The sequence below is a fragment of the Phocoena phocoena genome, chromosome 19, assembly GCF_963924675.1.
Source record: "Phocoena phocoena chromosome 19, mPhoPho1.1, whole genome shotgun sequence".
In the NCBI taxonomy this organism is placed as follows: Eukaryota; Metazoa; Chordata; class Mammalia; order Artiodactyla; family Phocoenidae; genus Phocoena; species Phocoena phocoena.
This window is the reverse complement of record NC_089237.1, coordinates 27,592,419-27,614,395: the sequence shown is the minus strand read 5'-3', so window position 1 is coordinate 27,614,395 and position 21,977 is coordinate 27,592,419. Positions and strand designations below refer to the sequence as shown.

The following is a 21,977-nucleotide window of genomic DNA, read 5'->3' as shown; positions in this document are numbered from 1 at the left end:
CAGTATGACAGATAATCAGTTACAAATATCACATCAGCAACATCAACGATTCCAACAGTTTATCACAATAGAAAATAAACTGGACTTCTGTTTATAAACTACACAAATTTGCTAAATCTGAGTTTGGCTTTAAAATAAGGGTAATGACATGTCTATCTCACAAAGCAAAGGTGCTAAACTGTGTATTTAAAATATGAAACAAGAGAGTTAAATCAAGAAGATGCTTGTTAAATGAATGAACTGATAAATAAACGACTAAGTCTATGTTGGCATCATTATTCAATCTTAATGGTACTTAATTTGCCTTTGCCTCCCTGTTTTCAAAACATGTTGTTAACATTTAATACCTGGAAATTTGTTACACCACCACATCATAAAACACATTTTGGTACAACTCATTACTGAACCCACTGGTATATTACTTCCTAAGCTTTTCAGCTCTCAAGAAAAGGACTACTATCAGAGTGGCAAGCAGCACCTCATCTGCGCAGCAGGTTTTATCACACTGGTCTTCACACTCCCACTCAAGATCAAGGCAGTCGCCACTCTCGCCGGCAAATATCCCACGCTCAATCCAACCTTTCTGGGTTAATGTAAAGTTTTTACCTGCAACAGGTTTTCCTACCAAGAGTGATGTAAAAACTGTCCATTTAAATAAACAAATGTAGAATTATCAATCTATTCTAATTGTCTCACATGTACCAGCCACATAGACAGAGTTTAAATGAAGTCCTTAATAAGAACAGTGCTTCATTAGTTTTAAAGTTAAAAAGTAATAACAAATAAGACTTTTTCGTTAAGGAGAAAAATGTAAACTATGGACTTTAGTTAATAATGTGTCAATACTGGTTCACCAATTTTAACAAATGTACCTTGGGAATTCCCTGGTGGTCCAGTGGTTAGGACTCAGCACTTTCACTACCGTGGGCTCAGGTTCGATCCCTAGTCCAGGAACTAAGATCTTGTAAGCCACGTGGCGCATCACTAACGCAAGATGTTAATAGGGGAAAATGCGGGGGATGAGGGATACATGGGAATTCTCTGTACTTTCTGCTCAACTTTTATGTAAACCTAAAACTGCTTTAAAAATAGTATATTAGTGTTTATTTTCATATATATGAAAAATGTGAAAATTCCACAAATAAATTTTAACCTTCCTTGATACCCACCCCACCCAAAATAGGGATAAAAGGTAAAAATATAGAGAGATGGGAGGAATGAAGAGCCGATAACATTTTACACTAATTAATTCAGTTCCCAAAGTAACAAAAGGACCTTACTTGGTCTATTTAAATAAACAAGTATATAAGTTATCACTTTGCTAATTGTTTCACATGTAGTAATCATACATACAACACAACTGAACTGATAAAGTTCTTTAAAACGAAGATTGGTTCATGACAGTTTTTGGTGTTCTTTTTTTTTTAATAAATTTACTTATTCTATTTATCTTATTTTTGGCTGCTCTGGATATTCATTGCTGTGTGTGGGCTTTCTCTAGCTGAGGCAAGCTGGGGTTACTCTTCGTTGCAGTGCGCAGGCTTCTCATTGCAGTGGCTTCTCTGCTTGCGGAGCATGGGCTCTAGGCGCATGGGCTTCAGTAGTTGTGGCACACAGGCTCAGTAGTTGTGGCTTGCGGGTTCTACAGTGCAGGCTCAGTAGTTGTGGCGCACAGGCTTAGTTGCTCTGTGGCATGTGGGATCTTCCTGGACCAGGGCTTGAACCCGTGTCCCCTACATTGGCAGGCGGATTCTTAACCACTGCACCACCAGGAAAGCCCTGGCCTTTTCTCTTTTTTTTTTTTTCTGGGCACACTGTGCTAACCAGGGATAGAACCCGGGCCCCCTGCAGTGGAAGCCTGCGGAGTGCTAATCGCTGGACTGCCAGGGAATTCCTGCCAGTTTTTTTAACTTACAAAGTAACAACAATAATTTTTTTAAATAAGGAGAAAAGGTAAATACATATATATATATATATATATATACACACACATATATATGCGTATATTTTTTTTAGTTAGAGAGAAAGGGTAAAAATTTAAAAACATAAAACAAGAGATAGGGGAAGGAGAGGGAAGTATCATCTTATACTAAGGTATTTGGTTCCTAAGCAACAGAAGGACAGCACGTAGCTACATGAGTAATGATCACACTACAAAGCAAGCTCTCTCTCACCCTGTGAGCCAATCTGATGATATATTTTCATTTTAGACATAAGGAAACAGAGAAAAATATTCCCCCTAAATGACCAGATCAAAGAGGCATCAGAATCTCCATTAATACTGATTCAAAAACAGTTTTTAAACTCGGGGTTTTTTTCTTGAACAAGTCACTGCCAGGTGGTCATTTTATGTGTTACAGTTCTGCTCCAACAATATCAAAAACTTAAGATAGCACACATTGAGGAAAGTATTCCTAATGGTAAAAATGTAATTCTTTTGAAAGCTCCTAAAAGTAGGAGGAAGGAGGGGACAAGCTTTTTGTTTTATTTCTGCCTAGCTAACCACAAATGATTCAGTTAATGTCAGAGTGTCAGTATCTCCATAACCTACTCTGTATGCCATCAAGAAAAAAATGCAAACCACAGAAACCACCTAAAATGCATATTTGTGAGGACTAACAACTTATAGAACAGATATTTGCTAACCACATAAAGCAGACAGCAACCGAGTCTGTATTTTGGTCTTGACACTAAATTCAAAATACAAAACTTGAGGCAAGAAGGAAGTAAGTTTCAAAAACAATATGAAAACCGCAGAACATAAATAATGAATGGAATTTGTAATCATATTTTCATACTTCCAAATTTTTACACACATAGAGAGGAATATTTTAAGGCAACTTTAACCTTTCTCCTTCAGCCTGATTTTTGAAAGGAAGATCAAAGAAAAGCAGTTTAAACTCACACGTTCCTCCGGTTATGCAACGCAGATTTAGACATTACACTTCAAAACCCGAGCCATTACTTCAGCATCACCAATCCAAATACCATTCCAGAGCTTTGAAGCAGCCCTAATGGTATCTTCCATTTGCAAGTAACACTTCTGTAGTCAAAAGATCTTACTCAGGGTGGATGTTAATGTAAAACCACTCAGACTACACAGACACACATGCCTGGAGGCAGACTGGAAGGTGTTCAGAAGCCAATGTAACACCATTACAGAGAGTGTCAGCCTAGCAGCTGTCATAAACACTTCATAATCACTCAGACACACAAACTGGATTCCCTTTAACTCATTATTTTATTTCATGCTGAATACATGTCCAATTGAAAAGGGAAAGAGAGAAAACAGTGCTGCAGATAAGCCAATTTTGGCTTATAGACTTTTTCCACTTTTAAAATAGTTTGTCATATTATACTCGTATTGTAAACCTACCCTGATATAATCTGTTGATTGAAGATAGCTTTGCAGTAGATATCTAACCAAAGAGAAACGGATTATATCAAAAAGAAGCCTAAGGTTTTTTCTTCTGTAAAACAGATATCACACAAACTTGTAATATTGACAAGATGATTAAAAAAATGACTGACAGGGGCTTCCCTGGTGGCACAGTGGTTAAGAATCTGCCAGCCAATGGAGGGGACACGGGTTCAAGCCCTGGTCCGGGAGGATCCCACATGCTGTGGAGCAACTAAGCCCATGCACCACAACTACTGAGGTTGCGCTCTAGAGCCCGCGAGCCACAACTACTGAGGCTGCGAGCCACAACTGCTGAAGCCCGTGCACCTAGAGCCCGTGCTCATCAAAAGAAGAGCTAAACAAACTGTGGTACATTCGATCCATGGAATAAAACCCAGTAATGAAAAAAAATTAAAAATACAAACTACTGGTGGTAGTTTCCCTGGTGGTCCAGTGGTAAAGAATCCGCCTTCCAATGCAGGGGACGCAGGTTCGATCCCTGGTCCAGGAACTAAGATCCCACATGACGCAGGGCAACTAAGCCCACATGCCACAACTATTGGGTGCACCTGCGTGCCACAAACTACAGCGCCTACACGTCCTAGAGCCCGCGTGCCACAACTAGAGAGAGAAAACACGCACGCCACAACAAGAGAGAAGCGCACCCACCACAACGAAGAGACTGCGTACCACAACGAAAGATCTCGCATGCCTCAACGAAGATCCCGTGTGCCACACTAAGACCTGACACAGCCAAAGAAAAGAGGAAAATAAATAAAAATTAAAAAACAACTACTGCAACATGCAACAACACGGGTGAATTTTTAAAAGACATAGTGCAAAGGACAGACACAAAGTAGCACATACTGTGTACCTCTACTTATGTGAAGTTCAATGAGGCAAAGCTACTAATATATGGTCAGAATAGTGATTACCTTGAGGCTAATAGTGACTGGGGAACTTTCTGAGTAAGAAAAATGTTCTACATTTTGTTCTCAATGGTAGTTTGACTTATTTGCGTATAAACATATATAAAACACACACACAGTCATCAAACTACAGACTTGAGATTTGTACATTTTATAGTATGTATATCTTAATTTTTTAAAAGTGTCTGTCATAAATAAACAGTGGTACCTCCAGACAGTGGAATATTACCCAGCACTAGAAACAAGTGCGCTATCAAGCCATGAAAAGACATGGGGAAAACTTAAATGCATATTACTAGGTGAAATAAGCCAATCTGAAATGGCTACATACTGTATGATTCCAGCTATATGACATTGTGGAAAAGGCAAAACTACATGGACAGTAAAAAGACCAGTGGTTGCCAGAGAAGGGTGCCCACAAGACTTTTAGAGCAGTGCATACATAGGCAGAACACAGAGGATATTTAGGGCAGTGAGACTATTCTGTATAACCCTATAATGGTGGGTACACGTCATTATACATCTGTCAAAACCCATAGCATGTACAACACTGGAAGTAAACCCTAATGTAAACCATGGACTCTTAGTGATAATGATGTGTCAGTGTAGGTTCATCGATTCTAAAAATGCACCACTCCTGATGTGGAATGCTGATAGCAGGGAGGCTCTGTGTTTGGGGGGGCAGGAGGTATACGGGAACTCTTCGTACTTTCAGCTCAATTTTACTATGAACCTAAAACTGATCTAAAAAATAGTCTTTTTGGGGACTTCCCTGGTGGTGCAGTGGTTAAGAATCTACCTGCCAATGCAGAGAACACGGGTTCGAGCCCTGGTCCAGGAATATCCCACATGCACAGAGCAACTAAGCCCATGCGCCACAACTACTGAGACTACACTCTACAACCTGCGAGCCACAACTACTGAAGGCCGCGCACCTAGAGCCCGTGCTCCACAACAAGAGAAGCCACCACAATGAGAAGCCCACGCACCACAACAAAGAGTAGCCCCAGCTCGCCACAACTAGAAAAAGCCCACGCACAGCAACGAAGACCCAACACAGCCACAAAAAAATAAATAAATTTATTTTTTAAAATAAATAAAAAATAGTCTCTTTTTTAAGGCACCTATTAAAGAAGCTGAGCAGGTTAAATATGAGCTTCAATTTTTTTCATCTGTAAAACAGGAATAACACTAACTAGTTAAATTGACAGGATAATGAGACAATAATGGGCAATGTGCCTAAAATAATGTGTGTGGTACACTCCGGTTATTTTTTTAAATAGTTGCCATTATTTATATTAATATTATGAAACTTTACTATGCAACACAAGTGTCAAAATTCCCCAAAGCATCCCAACACTGCTCAGTGCTCTACAGCACTCTATTCAACCCTCCAACGTAAACACAAATCTCATAGACCAGGGCTTCTCAGCACTACCAACATTTTGGACTGAACAATTTTTGTTGTGGGAGGTTGTCCTGTACATTGTAGGATGTTTAACAGCATCTCTGGCTTTTATCCACTAGATGCCAGTAGTAGCTCCTAATAGTGACAATAAAAAATGTCTGCAAACATAGACAAATGTTTCCTTGAGGGCAAAATCACTCCCATTTGGGAAGCACTGACATAGACTGCAATTATGTAGTGACATCGCGCACAAGTAAAATATGATCTCCTCAAGGCAGGGCTCAGCCCTTAGTTACATTTACACCTCCTAATACGTGGCATAGACCCTAAAGTTTCAGTATGGCTGAATGGAAAAATGAGACTTCTGTTAATTAATTTAAACAAGAAGATTTTAGGGTGAAGGGATGGATTGGGAATGGAATGGAATGAGAGCAAACAGCAAAAGATTATGAAATTTAGTTTGGATCTTTCTGATATTGAGTCTCTAGCACACTTTAATGAAAATATCCAGCAAAAGGCTGAAATCTTGAAACACATTAAACATATATACATGTGCAAATATATACACATACATATGTAAATATATATGTAAATAGACACACACACACAAACACACACACCCTACTAACTGTTAGAGAATGTACTTGGCACCAGAGATACAAAGACCATTAGACATGATCACAGTTCTAGAGAGTCTTATGAAGAATTCTCCCAACTGCTAATATAAAATCAAGATTCCCAGAAAATACTGAAACTCACAGGTAAATTGAATCAAAAATTAGGAAATCAGAAATTCTCCATTTCATTCCTTTGGTCCTATGTCCAAAATTCAAACATTAAATAGAATATGAACAAAATTTAGAAAATAGAAATCCTAGTTCCATTTCTTTTTAAGGTCCCCAGAAAACTAATACTTTCTATTATCTGACTCTTCCCATCTGAAAAAAATGAGACAACTGATTATTGACAATCAACTTGAATGAATATTAAGGGAAAGAACAGGTTTATAATGGATAGTTTACAATATAGTTTATAATGGATAGTTTATAATGGATTTTAATATTTAAAAATACAGATATTTCAGTTCCATTTTTAAACAATTCTTACTAAAGTGGGTGTGCGGTGTGTATGTGTACATGTATATGCACAGTAACTCTTTGGTATTCTTAACTACACGCAACAACTTTTCCCATCAAATTATATGTACCTAAGCCAGTAGTTTCAACCAAAATTTTCTCTGGAGTTGTGGTTCTTAACCAGAGGATGTTTGGCAATGTCTGGAGACCTTCTTAATAGTCACAATTCAGAGAGTTGCTTTGGGCATCTAGTAGATGGAGGCCACAGATGTGGCAACTACAATGTACAGAACAGCCCCCCATAACAAAGAATCATCTGGTCCAAAACGCCAATAATGGCAAGAATGAGTCACAAACATATATAATTTGTATTTGCATACCTTCATGCATTATAATTTTAGTTAATTTCTTATTTAAAAGAGTATTAGCCTTGGGCTTCCCTGGTGGCGCAGTGGTTGAGAGTCTGCCTGCCGATGCAGGGGACACAGGTTTGTGCCCCGGTCTGGGAAGATCCCACATGCCGCGGAGCGGCTGGGCCCGTGAGCCATGGCCGCTGAGCCTGCGCATCCGGAGCCTGTGCTCCGCAACGGGAGAGGCCACAACAGTGAGAGGCCCGCGTACCGTAAAAATAAATAAATAAATACATACATAAATAAAATAGTATTAGCCTTTTAAAACAATTATTTATTAATTTTGTTATCACTTCTGATAGTTCACATCAAGCTGACCAATACTCTTTAAACCAGGAACGTAAACATAAGGAAAGAAGATAAAAAGCAAAGGCATAAATGAGAACCGTGTGATCAATGCACACTCTGTCTAGCTGCAAATAACCCCTAGGCCAGGGTTGAAGAATATTCATATGTGGTCAATCGGAAAAAAAAATGGGACTTAAGTCTCAAGATTAATCATTGTGTCTGCAGATGAAAATCTGAGTTCATATCCTATGAATCCATCTAGATAAAGTTCAAAATGGGCAAAACGACCATAATTTATGGTGTTAAAAATCAATGTGGGGCGTGGGATGAATTGGGAGATTGGGATTGACATGTACACGTTAATATGTATAAAATAGATAACTAATGAGAACCTGCTGTATAAAAAATAAATAAATAAAATTTAAAAAAAGAATCAACATAGCGACTTCCCTGATGGTCCAGTGGTTAAGACTCTGTGCTTCCGACGCAGGGGACACCGGTTCAATCCCTGGTCAGGGAACTAAGATCCCACATGCTGCTCAGCACAGCGAAAAAAAAAAGAAAAACAATATAGTAGGTCAATTATATCTAAATAAAACTGGAAAAGACAAACTACAACATTTTTTGAAAAATCAATGTAAATGTCTATTTCCTGGTTTTGATATTGTACTATAGGTCACATAAGATGTCACCTCTGGGGGACACTGGGGAAAGTGTACCCTGAACTCTAATATTCTGCAACTTCCCATGAGTCTATAATTATTTCAAAGTTAAAAGGTTTTAAAAATCAATTTGAAAAGAGACCAAAAAAAAAAGAGCAAAAACACAGAGCTGGCAAGAATTACATGCTCATATTTGGTGGGGAAAGAACGGTCCTTTCAGGAAATGGTGCTGAATGAATTAGTTGGTTTTTTTTTTTCTTTTTTTAATTCAAAAAAGCCTTGACCCCTATGTCATACCGTACACCAAAAATTTCAAAAGGATTACAAACCTAAAGATAATAACAACAACCTTCTAACAGAAAACACAGGAGAATATCTTCATGGCCTTAGAGTAAACAAGGATACAAAAAGCATTAAGAATAGAGTAAACCAGGCTTCCATGGTGGTGCAGTGGTTAAGAATCCGCCTGCCAATGCAGGGTACACGGGTTTGAGCCCTGGTTGGGGAAGATCCCACATGCCGCAGAGCAAATAAGCCCGTGCGCCACAACTACTGAGCCTGCGCTCTAGAGCCCGTGAGTCACAACTACTGAGCCCGCACACCACAACTACTGAAGCCTGCGCGTCTAGAGCCCATGCTCCACAACAAGAGAAGCCGCTGCAATGAGAAGCCCACGCACCACAACGAAGAGTATCCCCTGCTCGCTGCAACCAGAGAAAGCCCGTGCACAGCAACAAAGACCCAACGCAGCCAAAAATAAAAAAATAGAGTAAACCACTTAAAATCTGATCTGGATTTCTTTCATCAAAAGACAATATTAAGAAAGTGAAAATGTAAGAAAACCTAAAAAGAAGACTATTAGGACAAATGATGAAACCGGAAAATAGACTGTGGATTACAAAATAGTATTGTATCAAATTTAAATGTCCTGGTTTTGATAATAGTGCTATGGTTGTAAAAGATAATGTGCTTACTCCCAGGAAATACATACTGAATTATTTATGGAAAAGGGGGGGCATAAATTCTCCTACTTATAAATGGTTCTGAAAAAAATCTTCACAGGAAAAAAAAAATGAGAGAATGATAAAGCAAAAGGGGCAAAATGTCCTTTATTGGTAAATCTGGGTAATGAGTAACAGGAGTTCCTTGTAACAGTTATAAAGTTTTCTGAAAGTTTAAAATTATTGCAAAATAAAAGCATCTTTAAAACCCCACAATGGGGCTTCCCTGGTGGCGCAGTGGTTGAGAGTCCGCCTGCCAATGCAGGGGACACGGGTTCGTGCCCCGTTCCGGGAAGATCCCACATGCTGCTGAGTGGCTGGGCCGGTGAGCCATGGCTGCTGAGCCTGCACGTCCGGAGCCTGTGCTCCGCAATGGGAGAGGCCACAACAGTGAGAGGCCCACGTACAGCAAAAAAAAAAAAAAAAAAAAAAAAGAAAGAAAGAAAACCCCACAATGAGATACCAACACATACACAAAAAAATTATTAAAATTAGTAAGATTGACAATACTAAGAGCTAATGAAAATGTGGAGCAAATGAAACTTTCATACATTGCTGGTAGGAGTACATATCAGTAAAAACACTTTGGAAGACTGGTTGGCAATATCTACTAAAGTTAAACATACACCTACACTATGACACAGCAAATCCATTCCTAGGTCTATATCCAAGAGAAATGGGTGCAGCATATATCCACCAAGGAACACTTACAAGAACGTCAGAGCAGCTTTATCCATAATGCTCAAAAAGTAGAACCAACAAAAATGTCTATCAGGTGTATAACGAACTTTCAAAAATGCACCGTGGGACTTTCCTGGTGGTCCAGTGGTTGGGAGTCCGCCCTCCAATGAAGTGGACACGGGTTCAATCCCTGGTCAAAGAACTAGGATCCTACATGCCGGGGACAGCTGGGCCTGCGCACCTCAACTACTGAGCCCACGTGCTCTGGAGCCCGAGCGTCACAACTCGAGAGAAGACTGAGTGCCACAACGAAGAGCCTGCGTGCCACAACCAAGACCCAACACAGCCAAATAAATAAATAAATAAATTTTTAAAAAATAAATAAAATAAAATGCATTGTATTCATGATAAGATAGTGTATAGCAAAAATGAGAACAAATTACTTCTACGTACGATAACACGAAAGAATCTCATAGTCACACTGTTGAGAGAAAGAAGCCAGACACAAAAGAATAGATTGGGTTATCTATGTCCCCCCATCCCCCCCTTTTTTTAAGTTCAAGAATAGAAAAAGCTAATCTCTGGTGATAGAAGTCAGAATAGTGGTTACGTGGAGGTATGAGGACAGTATTGACAGGAAAGTGGCATGAGAGACTCCTGAGTTGCTCCAAATGTTCTGTCTTAATCTGAGTGGTGCCCAGAAGGTTACATACACATATAAAAATTCAGTCTGCACACTTACGACCTGTGCACTTTATGATATTTAACATACGCAGTAACACTTATAAGAAAAAGCTGTCTTCCACACGCTGACATAAGTCAGCTTGTGTCCAAAGAATATCTTCCATTTTAGAGTGGAAAAACATCAAAAATACTTCAAACAAGAAAAATACCAATTTATAATAAAATTTCAAACTCACTTTTCAAATCAACAAAAGTCACATAAAGCCACTATTTAAACATTGGAAAGACTAAACTTCAGATACAAGACTTCTCTAAAGTGACACCTTAAGAAACATACACTACAAAAAAAAATTGCCTCTACTAATATGAATGGATTCCACAAGTTACTTCAATATTATTCTTCATTTCTGCTTCTATTCACTCCATGACACCCAAAGATCTTTCATTGCCAGGTGACTAAAGAGCCATCCATTACTTCTCTTTCCAGTAATAAGACAGTGGACCAAAAAAAATAAGATACTCTCAACAAAGGCAATTTTTTGATTTGGGTCCATATTCAAACTTTCTCTGCTTGCCAGTCACCCAAATCACTGATTTTATATTGTTCCCAAATGAAACCCATAAAAATTGTTTCCTGGCTAGCAATCTTGACATGGCAAGGTCTGTTGGCACCCAACTTCTAACAAATAATAAACTAATTGGAATTCACCTCAAATATGTCCTTGCATGTTTTCTCTAAAGTTTTTTGTGTAAAGGCAACACAAAAAGTATAAAAGCTACACTAAAAGCTTTAGGGCAAATCTTTCAAGGGAACAGCTATACTTTTCTTAGCTCAATGTGTTAGCGACACCTAGTGTTATTTCTTTGCAGTATATTCAAAAGCTCCAAGAAAACACTTCAAATCTTAACTTACTGAACCTAAAAATATACTGTTTCATACAATGCAACTCTCATCTTCTAGGTGCTGTAATGAATACATTTTCAAGATTTGTTTAAGATATTAAGCATTTCAAAAGAGGATGAGAAAGCTAAGTAGCCATTTAACAGCAAAAGGGTATGGAAAAATTTCAGGACTTTTTACAAAGGTACTATCTTGAAAATTTTTAATGGCAACACTTTATTATTTAAACTATACAGTGCAATTTTGCCTTATAAAATTTTCAACATAATGTAAGTCTAATTCTAATAATCAAATTCTGTTTCTTCTAAAACTATGCCATCTTACATACCAGGCAGCACCAGCCCCAAATCAAGATCTTGGAAACATCTTTGATTCTTCTCTTCTAAATGTTTTATCAGTTACCAATACAACTAACTCAGTTCAGGCTCTCAATGTCTCCCAAGTAGACAGTGTGAAACTGACGGGCCTCAGCCGACAAGAGGAGCTCAGACAGCTGGGACTTGGGAGGCTCAGGCTCCGTGCCCGCATCCAACAACAGGAACAGTGACAACCATCAACGGCCTTAGTTGCTCCACGACATGTGGGATCTTCCTGGACCAGGGCTCAAACCCGTATGCCCTGCATTGGCAGGCGAATTAACCACTGTGCCACCAGGGAAGTGAAATTGACTCCTAACTGGCCTCATATCCTTCTCTTTTCTCCTTTACTCTCTATTCATTCCAAAGCCACTGCAAAACCAACCTTTATTAAATATGGATTTTGGAATGTATCTCTGTTACTCAAAGATTCTTAATGAATTCATACTGGCTGAAATATTAATAAATCCAAATTCTCATCCTGCAATTCAAATCTCCTTCCTGAAACTTCTATATCTCATTGCATGTCCACGGAGAGCTTACAACCACTAAAATGAATATTAATGATCATAGAGATGTTACTTGTGCTAAATGAAATAATGTATGACGGCACGATGTCTAAAACACACTCATTGTCATGAACAACTCCTCCTCCAACTGGTTGCCTGCCGATACTGCTTGTCAAACCATGTTATGAAGGCTCAATTACTCTTTTTTTTTTTTAATTTCCATTCTGGCACAAACAGATACGTCTGTAAATGACAAACACAGGTTTGGATGATGCGCAACTGGCAAACAGCTATAGGTTTCCAAAAGCTTACTCTCAACTTCTGTACTTATCTTGTTGCAAACAGTAACAAACATTTCACTGACTGTCAACAGTTCATAGACCAGCAACAGTCCATAGTCCACAAACTCACCATCTTTCCACCCAAATCTGTTCCTTATCACTCCCTATTTTTTAAAATAAATTATTTATATTATTTATTTATTTTTGGCTGCGTTGGGTCTTTGTTGCTTCCTCTAGCTGCAGCGAGTGGGGCCTACTCTTTGTTGTGGTACGCAGTCTCCTCACTGCGGTGGCTTTTCTTGTTGCAGAGCACGGGCTCTAGGCGCGCGGGCTTCAGTAGTTGTGGCGTGTGGGCTCAGTAGCTGTCACACCCTATTTTTATAAGAGGCATCACTGTCTACCCCTGTTCAAAGTTCTCCATTGGCTTCTACAACTCAATTTTTTTAACAGGCAAAAAAACTGTACAGATAATCCCTAAAAGATATTCAAATGGCCAACAAATATATGAAAAAGCATTCAACATTATTAGTCAGGGAAATGCTAACTAAAACCGCAAGGTATCACCCACCAGAATGGCTAAAATTAAAAAGATGGGACTTCCCTGGTGGTCCAGTGGCTAAGACTCCACGCTCCCAATGCAGGGGGCTCGGGTTCAATCCTTGGTCAGGGAACTAGATCCCACATGCCACAACTAAGAGTTCGCATGCCGCAACTAAAAAAAAAAAAATTAAAATGATGGACACAACACCAAATGTTGGCAAGGATATGGTACAACTCATACATTGTTGGGGGAAATGTAAAACGATACAACTACTTTGGAAAAAAGGTTTGGAAGTCTGTTATAAAACTAACTATATTCCTACCCTATGAAGCAACAATTCCACTTGTAGATATTTATCTAAGAGAAATAAATGCATATGTTTACAAAAAGACTTACAAAAGAATCTTCACAGCAGCTTCATTCATAACAGGCAAAAGCTATTAATAGGCCAGTTATTCCTCATTAAGAGAAGGGATAAACTATGGTATATTCATATATTGGAATACTATTCAGCAATTAAAAGGGACAATCAACAAGAGTGAATCTCACAAACATTATGCTGAGTGAAAGGAGCCTTACACAAAAAAAGTCCATACTGTATAATAGTACAGAAAGTTCTAAAACAGGCAAAACTAATCTACGATGGAAAAAAAATACCAGTGGTTGTTTCATGGATGGGATGGAGGAAAAATTGAGAATAGGCATGAAGGAAATGTCTTGAGTGATAATCAAGATCTACTGTATATCTTGACAGAGATTTGGGTTGCCATGCACTTGTCAAAGTTCAGGAAATTTACATATTAAGATTTGTATATTTAACTGTGTGTAACTTTTACAATAAAAAACTAATCAATGGGGCTTCCCTGGTGGTGCAGTGGTTTAGAGTCCGCCTGCCGATGCAGGGGACATAGGTTCGTGCCCTGGTCCGGGAAGATCCCACATGCCACAGAGCAGCTGGGCCTGTGAGCCATGGCCGCTAAGCCTGCGCGTCTGGAGCCTGTGCTCTGCAACGGGAGAGGCCACAACCGTGTACCCCCAAAATAAATAAATAAATAAATAATTTTTTTAAAAACTCATCAAATATTGAACTTTAGTTAATGCAAAAGTAGTTAGGGGAAAGTATGCTGATGTTTGCAATTCACTTTGAAATGCATCCAATAAGATCTACAGGTGGAGACAAAGTAAGTATAGTAAAAATTTTCATGGTATAATCTAGGTGGTGGGCATAGGTGCCTTCCCTGCGAAACTTCTGAAGTTCTTCCAATGGTACAAAGCTCATTTTGTAAGCTTTTACCTTAAAAAACTCTAGCCCACCACCACCTCTGAGACACCATTAGCATTCTTCACCTAGTTCCACCAAATTGCCTCCTTGCTGTCCTTTAATATAGGAAACATAATCCGGACTTCCCTGGTGGCTCAGTGGTTAAGAATCCGTCTGCCAATGCAGGGGACACGGGTTCAAGCCCTGGTCCGGGAAGATCCCACAGGCCATGCAGCAACTAAGCCCGTGTGCCACAACTACTGAGCCTGAGCTCTAGAGCCCGTGAGCCACAACTAGTGAAGCCCGTGTGCCACAACTACTGAGCCCGCGCACCCTAGAGCCCATGCTCTGCAACAAAAGAAGCCACCGCAGTGAGAAGCCCACACACCGCAATGAAGAGTAGCCCCCGCTCGCTGCAACTAGAGAAAGCCTGCGCACAGCAACAAAGACCCAAAAATAAACAGAATTTTTAAAATAACAACATAATCCTATGAGAGAGCACTGCCTTTGAATGCCCCTCCCTCAAATACCCATAAGTATCACTCCTCCACACTTCTGCTCAGGGGGTCTTTGAGAGAGGCTTTCCAAGACCACCTCATATAATATAGCAACCCACAACAATATCAACCACCACACCTTAACACTTGGTAACTTGTTTATTATCCAAGCATGGTACATGTTTATTATCATCTTCCCCACCCTCCAACCCACCTACCTAGAATGGAAATTCCATGAGAATAATGGTTTTGTTTTGCTCATTGTTGTTTTCCCAGCACCTTGAACAGGGTCTGACATATAAAAGGCAATCAATAAATCTTTTCTGAGTGAATGAATTAATAAATGAATGAGGTGAGAATAAATGGCATGGCTTTACAAGAATGCAATTTGGTAAATCTATCAAGAGTTTTGGTATATTTACTTTTATTGATCTCTCCAAATTACATGATCATAAAGATATCTATCTCAATATTCTTTAAGAAGAAAAAAACTTAAGAAATCTAAATCAATGTCCCAGTACAGAGAAAAGAACATTTCCACCTCAGAGCCTCTGACTTCACTACTTGCTGTTCCAGTCTTACTGTGGCTAAATCTTAATTAACTTTTATGCCACTTCCTTATTATAATCTCTTATTATTTTCTTCATATTACAATTTGTCTATTAATTTTTTTTTTTTCCCATACGCAGGCCTCTCACTGTTGTGGCCTCTCCCGTTGCGGAGCACAGGCTCCGGACGCGCAGGCTCAGCAGCCATGGCTCACGGGCCCAGCCGCTCCGCGGCATGTGGGATCTTCCCAGACCGGGGCACGAACCCGCGTCCCCTGCATCGGCAGGCGGACTCTCAACCACTGCGCCACCAGGGAAGCCCTATTAATTTATTTTTATTTAAATCCATTTCTCCTACTAGCTCCATTCGAGCAAAGGCCATGTCTATTTTGCTCAAAATACATACTTTATCCAAGAATTGTAATGAATAAATAACAATTTTTACGTTCTCACAGTTCATGGCACCAAGTCAATCTATGTGTAAAACTGGCTGAAAAAAAAATCAAGAGTGTAAGCAAGAGAGGGTGGGAGGAAGACGCAAGAGGGAGGAGATATGGGGATATACGTTTATGTATAGCTGATTCACTCTGTTATACAGCAGAAACTAACACAGCATTGTAAAGGAATCATACTCCAATAAAGATGTTAAAAAAAAAAGAGAGAATGTAAGCAAGATATTTTAAAATAACTGAAGTCCCCACCAGGGACTTCCCTGGTAGTCCAGTGGTTAAAATTCCTCGCTCCCAATGCAGGGGGCCCAGGTTCGATCCCTGGCCTGGGAACTAGATCCCACATGCCGCAACTAAAGATCCTGCATGTGGCAGCAAAGATCCCGTGCGCTGCAACTAAAGACCTGGCACAGCCAAATAAATAAATAAATATTTTTTAAAATAAATAAAATAAAATAACTGAAATAAATGCAAAGATAACAAGAGCTGAAAGAACTATGGGAGTTAAGAAAGGATGAATATACAACTACTGTTTTCTTCATATGACTCCCATAAAATTATTCGGTCTTTAGTCCATGCACATGTATAACTTTGACTTTTTTTTTTTAATTAAGAATTTTAAGCAAGAGAGCCTATATTTACATTACCAAAAAGAGGCAATGTCACTGTTAGGCACAGGTGGGAAAAGGGCCTATGTATCCAGAACATCAACATCACAAATAATCATTCTTTCTTATGTTGCATCAGATGTGTTGAAAGAAGGGGCCTGACAGCTTGGGAAAGCTATGAAAGCTGGTGTTTTCCTGCAGCCATCTCATATACAAAGTGGTAGTGATTGGGCAGTAGAGAAATTACTTGTGCACAGTTCTGCTTCTGAGCTAACTCCACTTAACTATATTCCTAGATATCATCTAAGCTTTGTTCATATTTGTGCACTTACATAAATAGACAATTTTTTTACATGTTTAGCCAGGATGTTTATTTTCTTAATCTGAGACTCATAGGTGGGACAGTTACATAAAATCAATAGAAGGGAACCTTGTGCACAAACTTGAAGAAAAAACTGAGCTGTAGTTTGGACAGGGTTTGATTTCTGGCCACCCGCACTTACTGAAAAGCAAACACAATTTATGGTCTGCGAAGATCCCTAAGAGCCAGGATTATTTCTAGGTTGACCAACATAAGCTCCCCAGTGTCTAGCACATGGTAACACTTAAATGATTACTGAATAACTGACTAATAAACAAGTTTCAGAAGGGTTTAGTTAGAGTAATGGGTAACAGTCACACTAGTCTATAAAAGATGAATATATGAAGGTACTTCGTAACCTATTACAATGAAAACTAAAACTAAGGCGCCATACTACTTGCATGGCATATCTTCTGCTATCACATAGGGGAAATAGAGCTCTTAGATCATGGGCTTTGAATCTGAAGTCAGAACTGGGTTTGAATTCCAATTCCACCTCTTATAAGTAGTGTGACCTCACCACCTGTAAAATAGGATAACTTCTCCCTCACAGTATACAACAGATGAGATAATGTGTATATAAAGTTCTATGAACATAGTAAGAGCTCAATCAGTGCAACAGAAGGAGCTTATTTTTCCAAACTGCCTTCTAATTCTTGAACCAGTCCTCACGGGGCTATACTACTACAACAGTAAACAACTGTCAGGGACTTCCCTAGGGGTCCACTGGTTAAGAATCCACCTTCCAATGCAGGGGACTCAGGTTCGATCCTTAGTCAGGGAACTAAGATCCCACATGTCGCGGGGCAACTAAGCCTGCATGCTCTGGAGCCCACGCACCACAACTAGAGAGAAGACCGCGAGCCACAACGAAAGATCCCGCATGCCACAATGAAGATCCCGCATGCCACAACTAAGACCCAATGCAGCCAAATAAATAAACAAATAAATAAAAACAACTGTTAGTCAATGAAAATTCCATGAAGAAAAGATTATTTAAATCTCTCAGAATACAATCTGGGCATAAGAATTACTGTAAAGAAGTAATTTCCTCATAAGACCTTTAAGTTACTCAGAACCAGACACAAATTAACTATTAAAAGTGATACCTCTAATTATAACCAAAGCAAGTGGGTAGCCTGAGTACCACCAAAGAAATGTGCTCAATCCAGTCAACATCCCTAATCCCACAAGGCCCAACCTTGTTAAAGCTCTAGCTTCCTCTTTGCCTTCAAGTCTGTCAACAGTGTAAAGAATCAAAATGTAGTCTCTATTAATAAGAAAAAGTTAAATTCACAAAATCCTCTCCTCTTGAACACAACCTAGAAATATTTCTCTTGGTAGGAAAAAGAAAGCAAGCAAAGACTGCCACACTTTTAAGTCCTTTGTCTATGCCTTTGGCGTGATACTTAAATTACAAACAACATTGCAGGGCCTTGAAAAAACGTCAACTACACATCCCCAAAGGCAAAAACACGAGGACACTCATTCCATGACATACCAACAGGATTCTTCTATCTCTGCAAAATAATGCCAATCTTTAAAAGAAAGAAATATAAAACCTAAAATCCTAAATACCTAATAATATGATATATAATTATTATAAGATTAGATGGAAGACCAAAGTTCATTATAAGTGATTTATCAAAGAATAAACAATAATTTTACTTAGAATATTAAAGAATTATGCAGTTCAATGTATTCATTACTTAATAATCTTTTAGCCAAATTCTGAATTCAGGAACATCCTGAATTTCATTAAATTTGAGGTAATATATGTTTGCTTATAAATCCTTTAAGAAGTAACCATAATATGCAAAAAAATCAAAAAAGGAAAAAAATTCTAGCTGAACCACCCACTAACAAGAGGCTTCAAACAATGTGGTAAATGCATCTATTAAAGGCACAAATTAAAATTCTATTGGCTCCAGGCCTCTAACTGCAAAAAAAAAATACACAATAAAGGGTCCACCCGCCAACTCCCCCCCACACCCCAAAATCTGGAGGAGAGACATGATATCTAGGCCATGCCAAAGAGCAGAATATAACTAAGTACACGCCAAAGTATGCAGACCCTACTACACTTCACTGAGCTGTGATCCTACCAAGCCTCTTCCTCTTTTAGTACATTTTATTTTTGGTCATTCCAAAGAGGAACATGTAGGATTGAAGAGGGAAACTGGGAATAGAATTTGGCAATTTAAAACATTTATTAAAATTATGACTTATCCTATATAGATACACAGACACAAAAAAACCTTTGTTCAAATTCATGTATTACATCACTGTTTCTAATAGCAGAAAGGGGGTGGGGGTGGGGGGGAATTTTAAGTTTTTCCAATAAAAGGAAACAAGTTATGTAAATTAAGGAAAATCCAAAAAACAGAATTATAAGCAGTTATAAATTCCATAGAGAAGCTCTCTAAATACTGATTTATAAGTAAAAAAACAGCAATGTACAGACTGAGTTGTATAATATGTTCCCTTCCGTTAAGGAAGGGCAGGATGGGAGAATTATATGTATATATGTTCTTATTAGCATAAAATATAGCTATAAGGAAAAGAAACATAACTAGAAATCCTAGAAAACTAGAAACTGCTCAAGATAAGGGAAATTGGGGAGAGTAGTGGTAGGGAGTTTTGTTACCCACTTATAACTCCTGAATTGTGAACCATGTGAATGTTTTAACTGATTCAAAACTTTTTTTTAAATGATCACTATTTTTTTTAAAAGCCTTCTGTAAGCCTCTTTACTCTTCTGTAAAAATGCAGGAAAAGATAATAACACCAACTAGGTAGAGTTACTATGATAAGAAATTAGATATAACATGTAAAGTGATTCCCACAATCGCTGGCCCACTTTACAAATCATTTACAACATCTTTAATTTCCCATTTTCCCCTTAGCCCTTGGGCCTAGTATGGGGTTCCACACACAGCGGTCTCTTAGCAATTACTTGCAAAATAAATGGATGAGACCTTAGAGAAAATATCGCCAGGTTTCACACCAGCTAGCATGCTGAAAAGTATTATATTTCAGGGATTCAACCATCTTCATACTTACAGGGATGCTCCAGACCTGCATTCCATCACTGTAGCCAATCATAATCAGCAAAGGTGGTTCATTCCCTGTGCTATGTATTTCATGAAATTCCAGATTTCTTGATGTATCTACATTAGAATTAAGTAACAAAGGAGCAAATTAAAAAGACAACCCTCAGAATGGGAGAAACTATTTGCAAATGCAACGACAGACAAAGGATTAATCTCCAAAATATACAAACAGCTCATGGAGCTCAATATCAAAAAAACAAAAAATCCAAGTAAAAAATGAGCAGAAGACCTAAATAGACATTTCACCAAGGAAGACATACAGATGGCCAAGAGGCACATGAAAAGATGCTCAACATCACTAATTATTAGAGAAATGCAAATTAAAACTACAATGAGGTATCACCTAGTGCCGGTCAGAATGGCTATTATCAAAAAATCTAGAAACAATAAATGCTGGAAAGGGTGTGGTGAAAAGGGAACTCTCCTGCACTGCTGGTGGGTATGTAAACTGATACAACCACTATGGAAAACAGTATGGACGTTCCTTAAAAAACTAAAAATTGAACTACCATATGACCCAGCAATCCCACTATTGGGCATATACCCTGAGAAAACCATAATTCAAAAAGAGACATGTACCACAATGTTCACTGCCGCACTATTTACAATAGCTGGGACATGGAACCAACCTAAATGTCCATCGACAGATGAACGGATACAGAAGATGTGGCACATATATACAATGGAATATTACTCAGCCATAAAAAGAAACAAAACTGAGTTATTTGTAGTGAGCTGGATGGACCTAGAGTCTGTCATACAGAGTGAAGTAAGTCAGAGAGAGAAAAACAAATACCGTATGCTAACACATATATATGGAATCTTTAAAAAAAAATGGTACTGATGAACCTAGTTGCAGGGCAGAATAAAGATGCAGACACAGAGAATGGACTTGAGGACATGGGGTGGGAGGGTTAAGCTGAGGCAAAGTAGGAGTAACGCTGACATATATACACTACCAAATGTAAAATAGTTAGCTAGTGGGAAACAGCAGCATAGCACAGGGAGATCAGCTCGGTGCTTTGCGATGACCTAGAGGGGTGGGATAGGGAGGGTGGGAGGGAGGTTCAAGAGGGAGGGGATATGGGAACAGATGTATGCATACGGCTGATTCACTTTGGTGTACAACAGAAACTAACACAGTATCATGAAGCAATTACACTCCAATAAAGATCTATTAAAAAAAAAAAAGACAATGCCAATCAACGAAAACAAGTACACTTCTTTAATGTTACTGGCGGTAACAATTGTTTAAATTGTTTTTCAATAAGAAGTTCTGAAGTATTTGGAAGACATTTAAAGGAAAGCAAACAGGAAGCTGAAATCACAAAACTAGTATTTTTTTTAACAGTACCTATAATTATCAGCACAAGTAAGGTTTTAAAACTCAAACTCTCTCAGTAGAGTACAAGTACCAAGTACCACCCCACTACACACAAAAAGTAGACTACAGAACCTAACACAGTGACAGCAGTACCCAGTAGGAAACTAGTGCCAGGTAAAAGCACAGAAGGAGAAGTGCCCAGCGGAAGCACACAACATAAACTGTGTGGGTTCACAAGTTGCATCTGGACACTCTGAGAAATAACAGGCAGAGGACAGGGAAGAGCAAGATGCGGAGAGGGTTTTGCAAACAGCTAGAGGTCTTGTATAAGTAGGTAGACACAAGAGTCTGTGAAATTTAGTACTGTCAATGTTCCTCAGTTTCCTCACCTGTAAAATGAAGGTAATCATACTCATATCTCAAAGGATTGTTGTAAGAGTTAAATGGGATAATATAAAAAGCATTTAGAATAGTATCAGGCATAGGAAGCCCTATGTTGATGTTATTACTGTTGTTATAAAATCATGCTGCAGTAAAAAAAAATAAATAAAAATCAAACTCTCACTCGATATCTAGGAAATACTAATATCAGGAATAAAACCACCTGTAAATGATAAATGAAAATAAAATATTTTACCAAAGTTAACTAAATATAAATATGACATATAACCATCTAGAATTTCTAATAT

At 38.6% G+C, this 21,977-nt stretch overlaps 1 protein-coding gene across 1 annotated transcript in view; it reads right to left on the bottom strand.

Moving 5' to 3' along the window:
• Positions 1 to 21,977, bottom strand: part of BCAS3 (BCAS3 microtubule associated cell migration factor) — a 578,557-nt gene that overhangs the window by 538,299 nt on the left and 18,281 nt on the right. Inside the window, exon 5 of the mRNA XM_065897745.1 lies at positions 19,915 to 20,021. Within this exon, the coding sequence (XP_065753817.1) occupies positions 19,915 to 20,021 (107 nt within the window). The remainder of the gene's footprint in view (positions 1 to 19,914; positions 20,022 to 21,977) is intronic.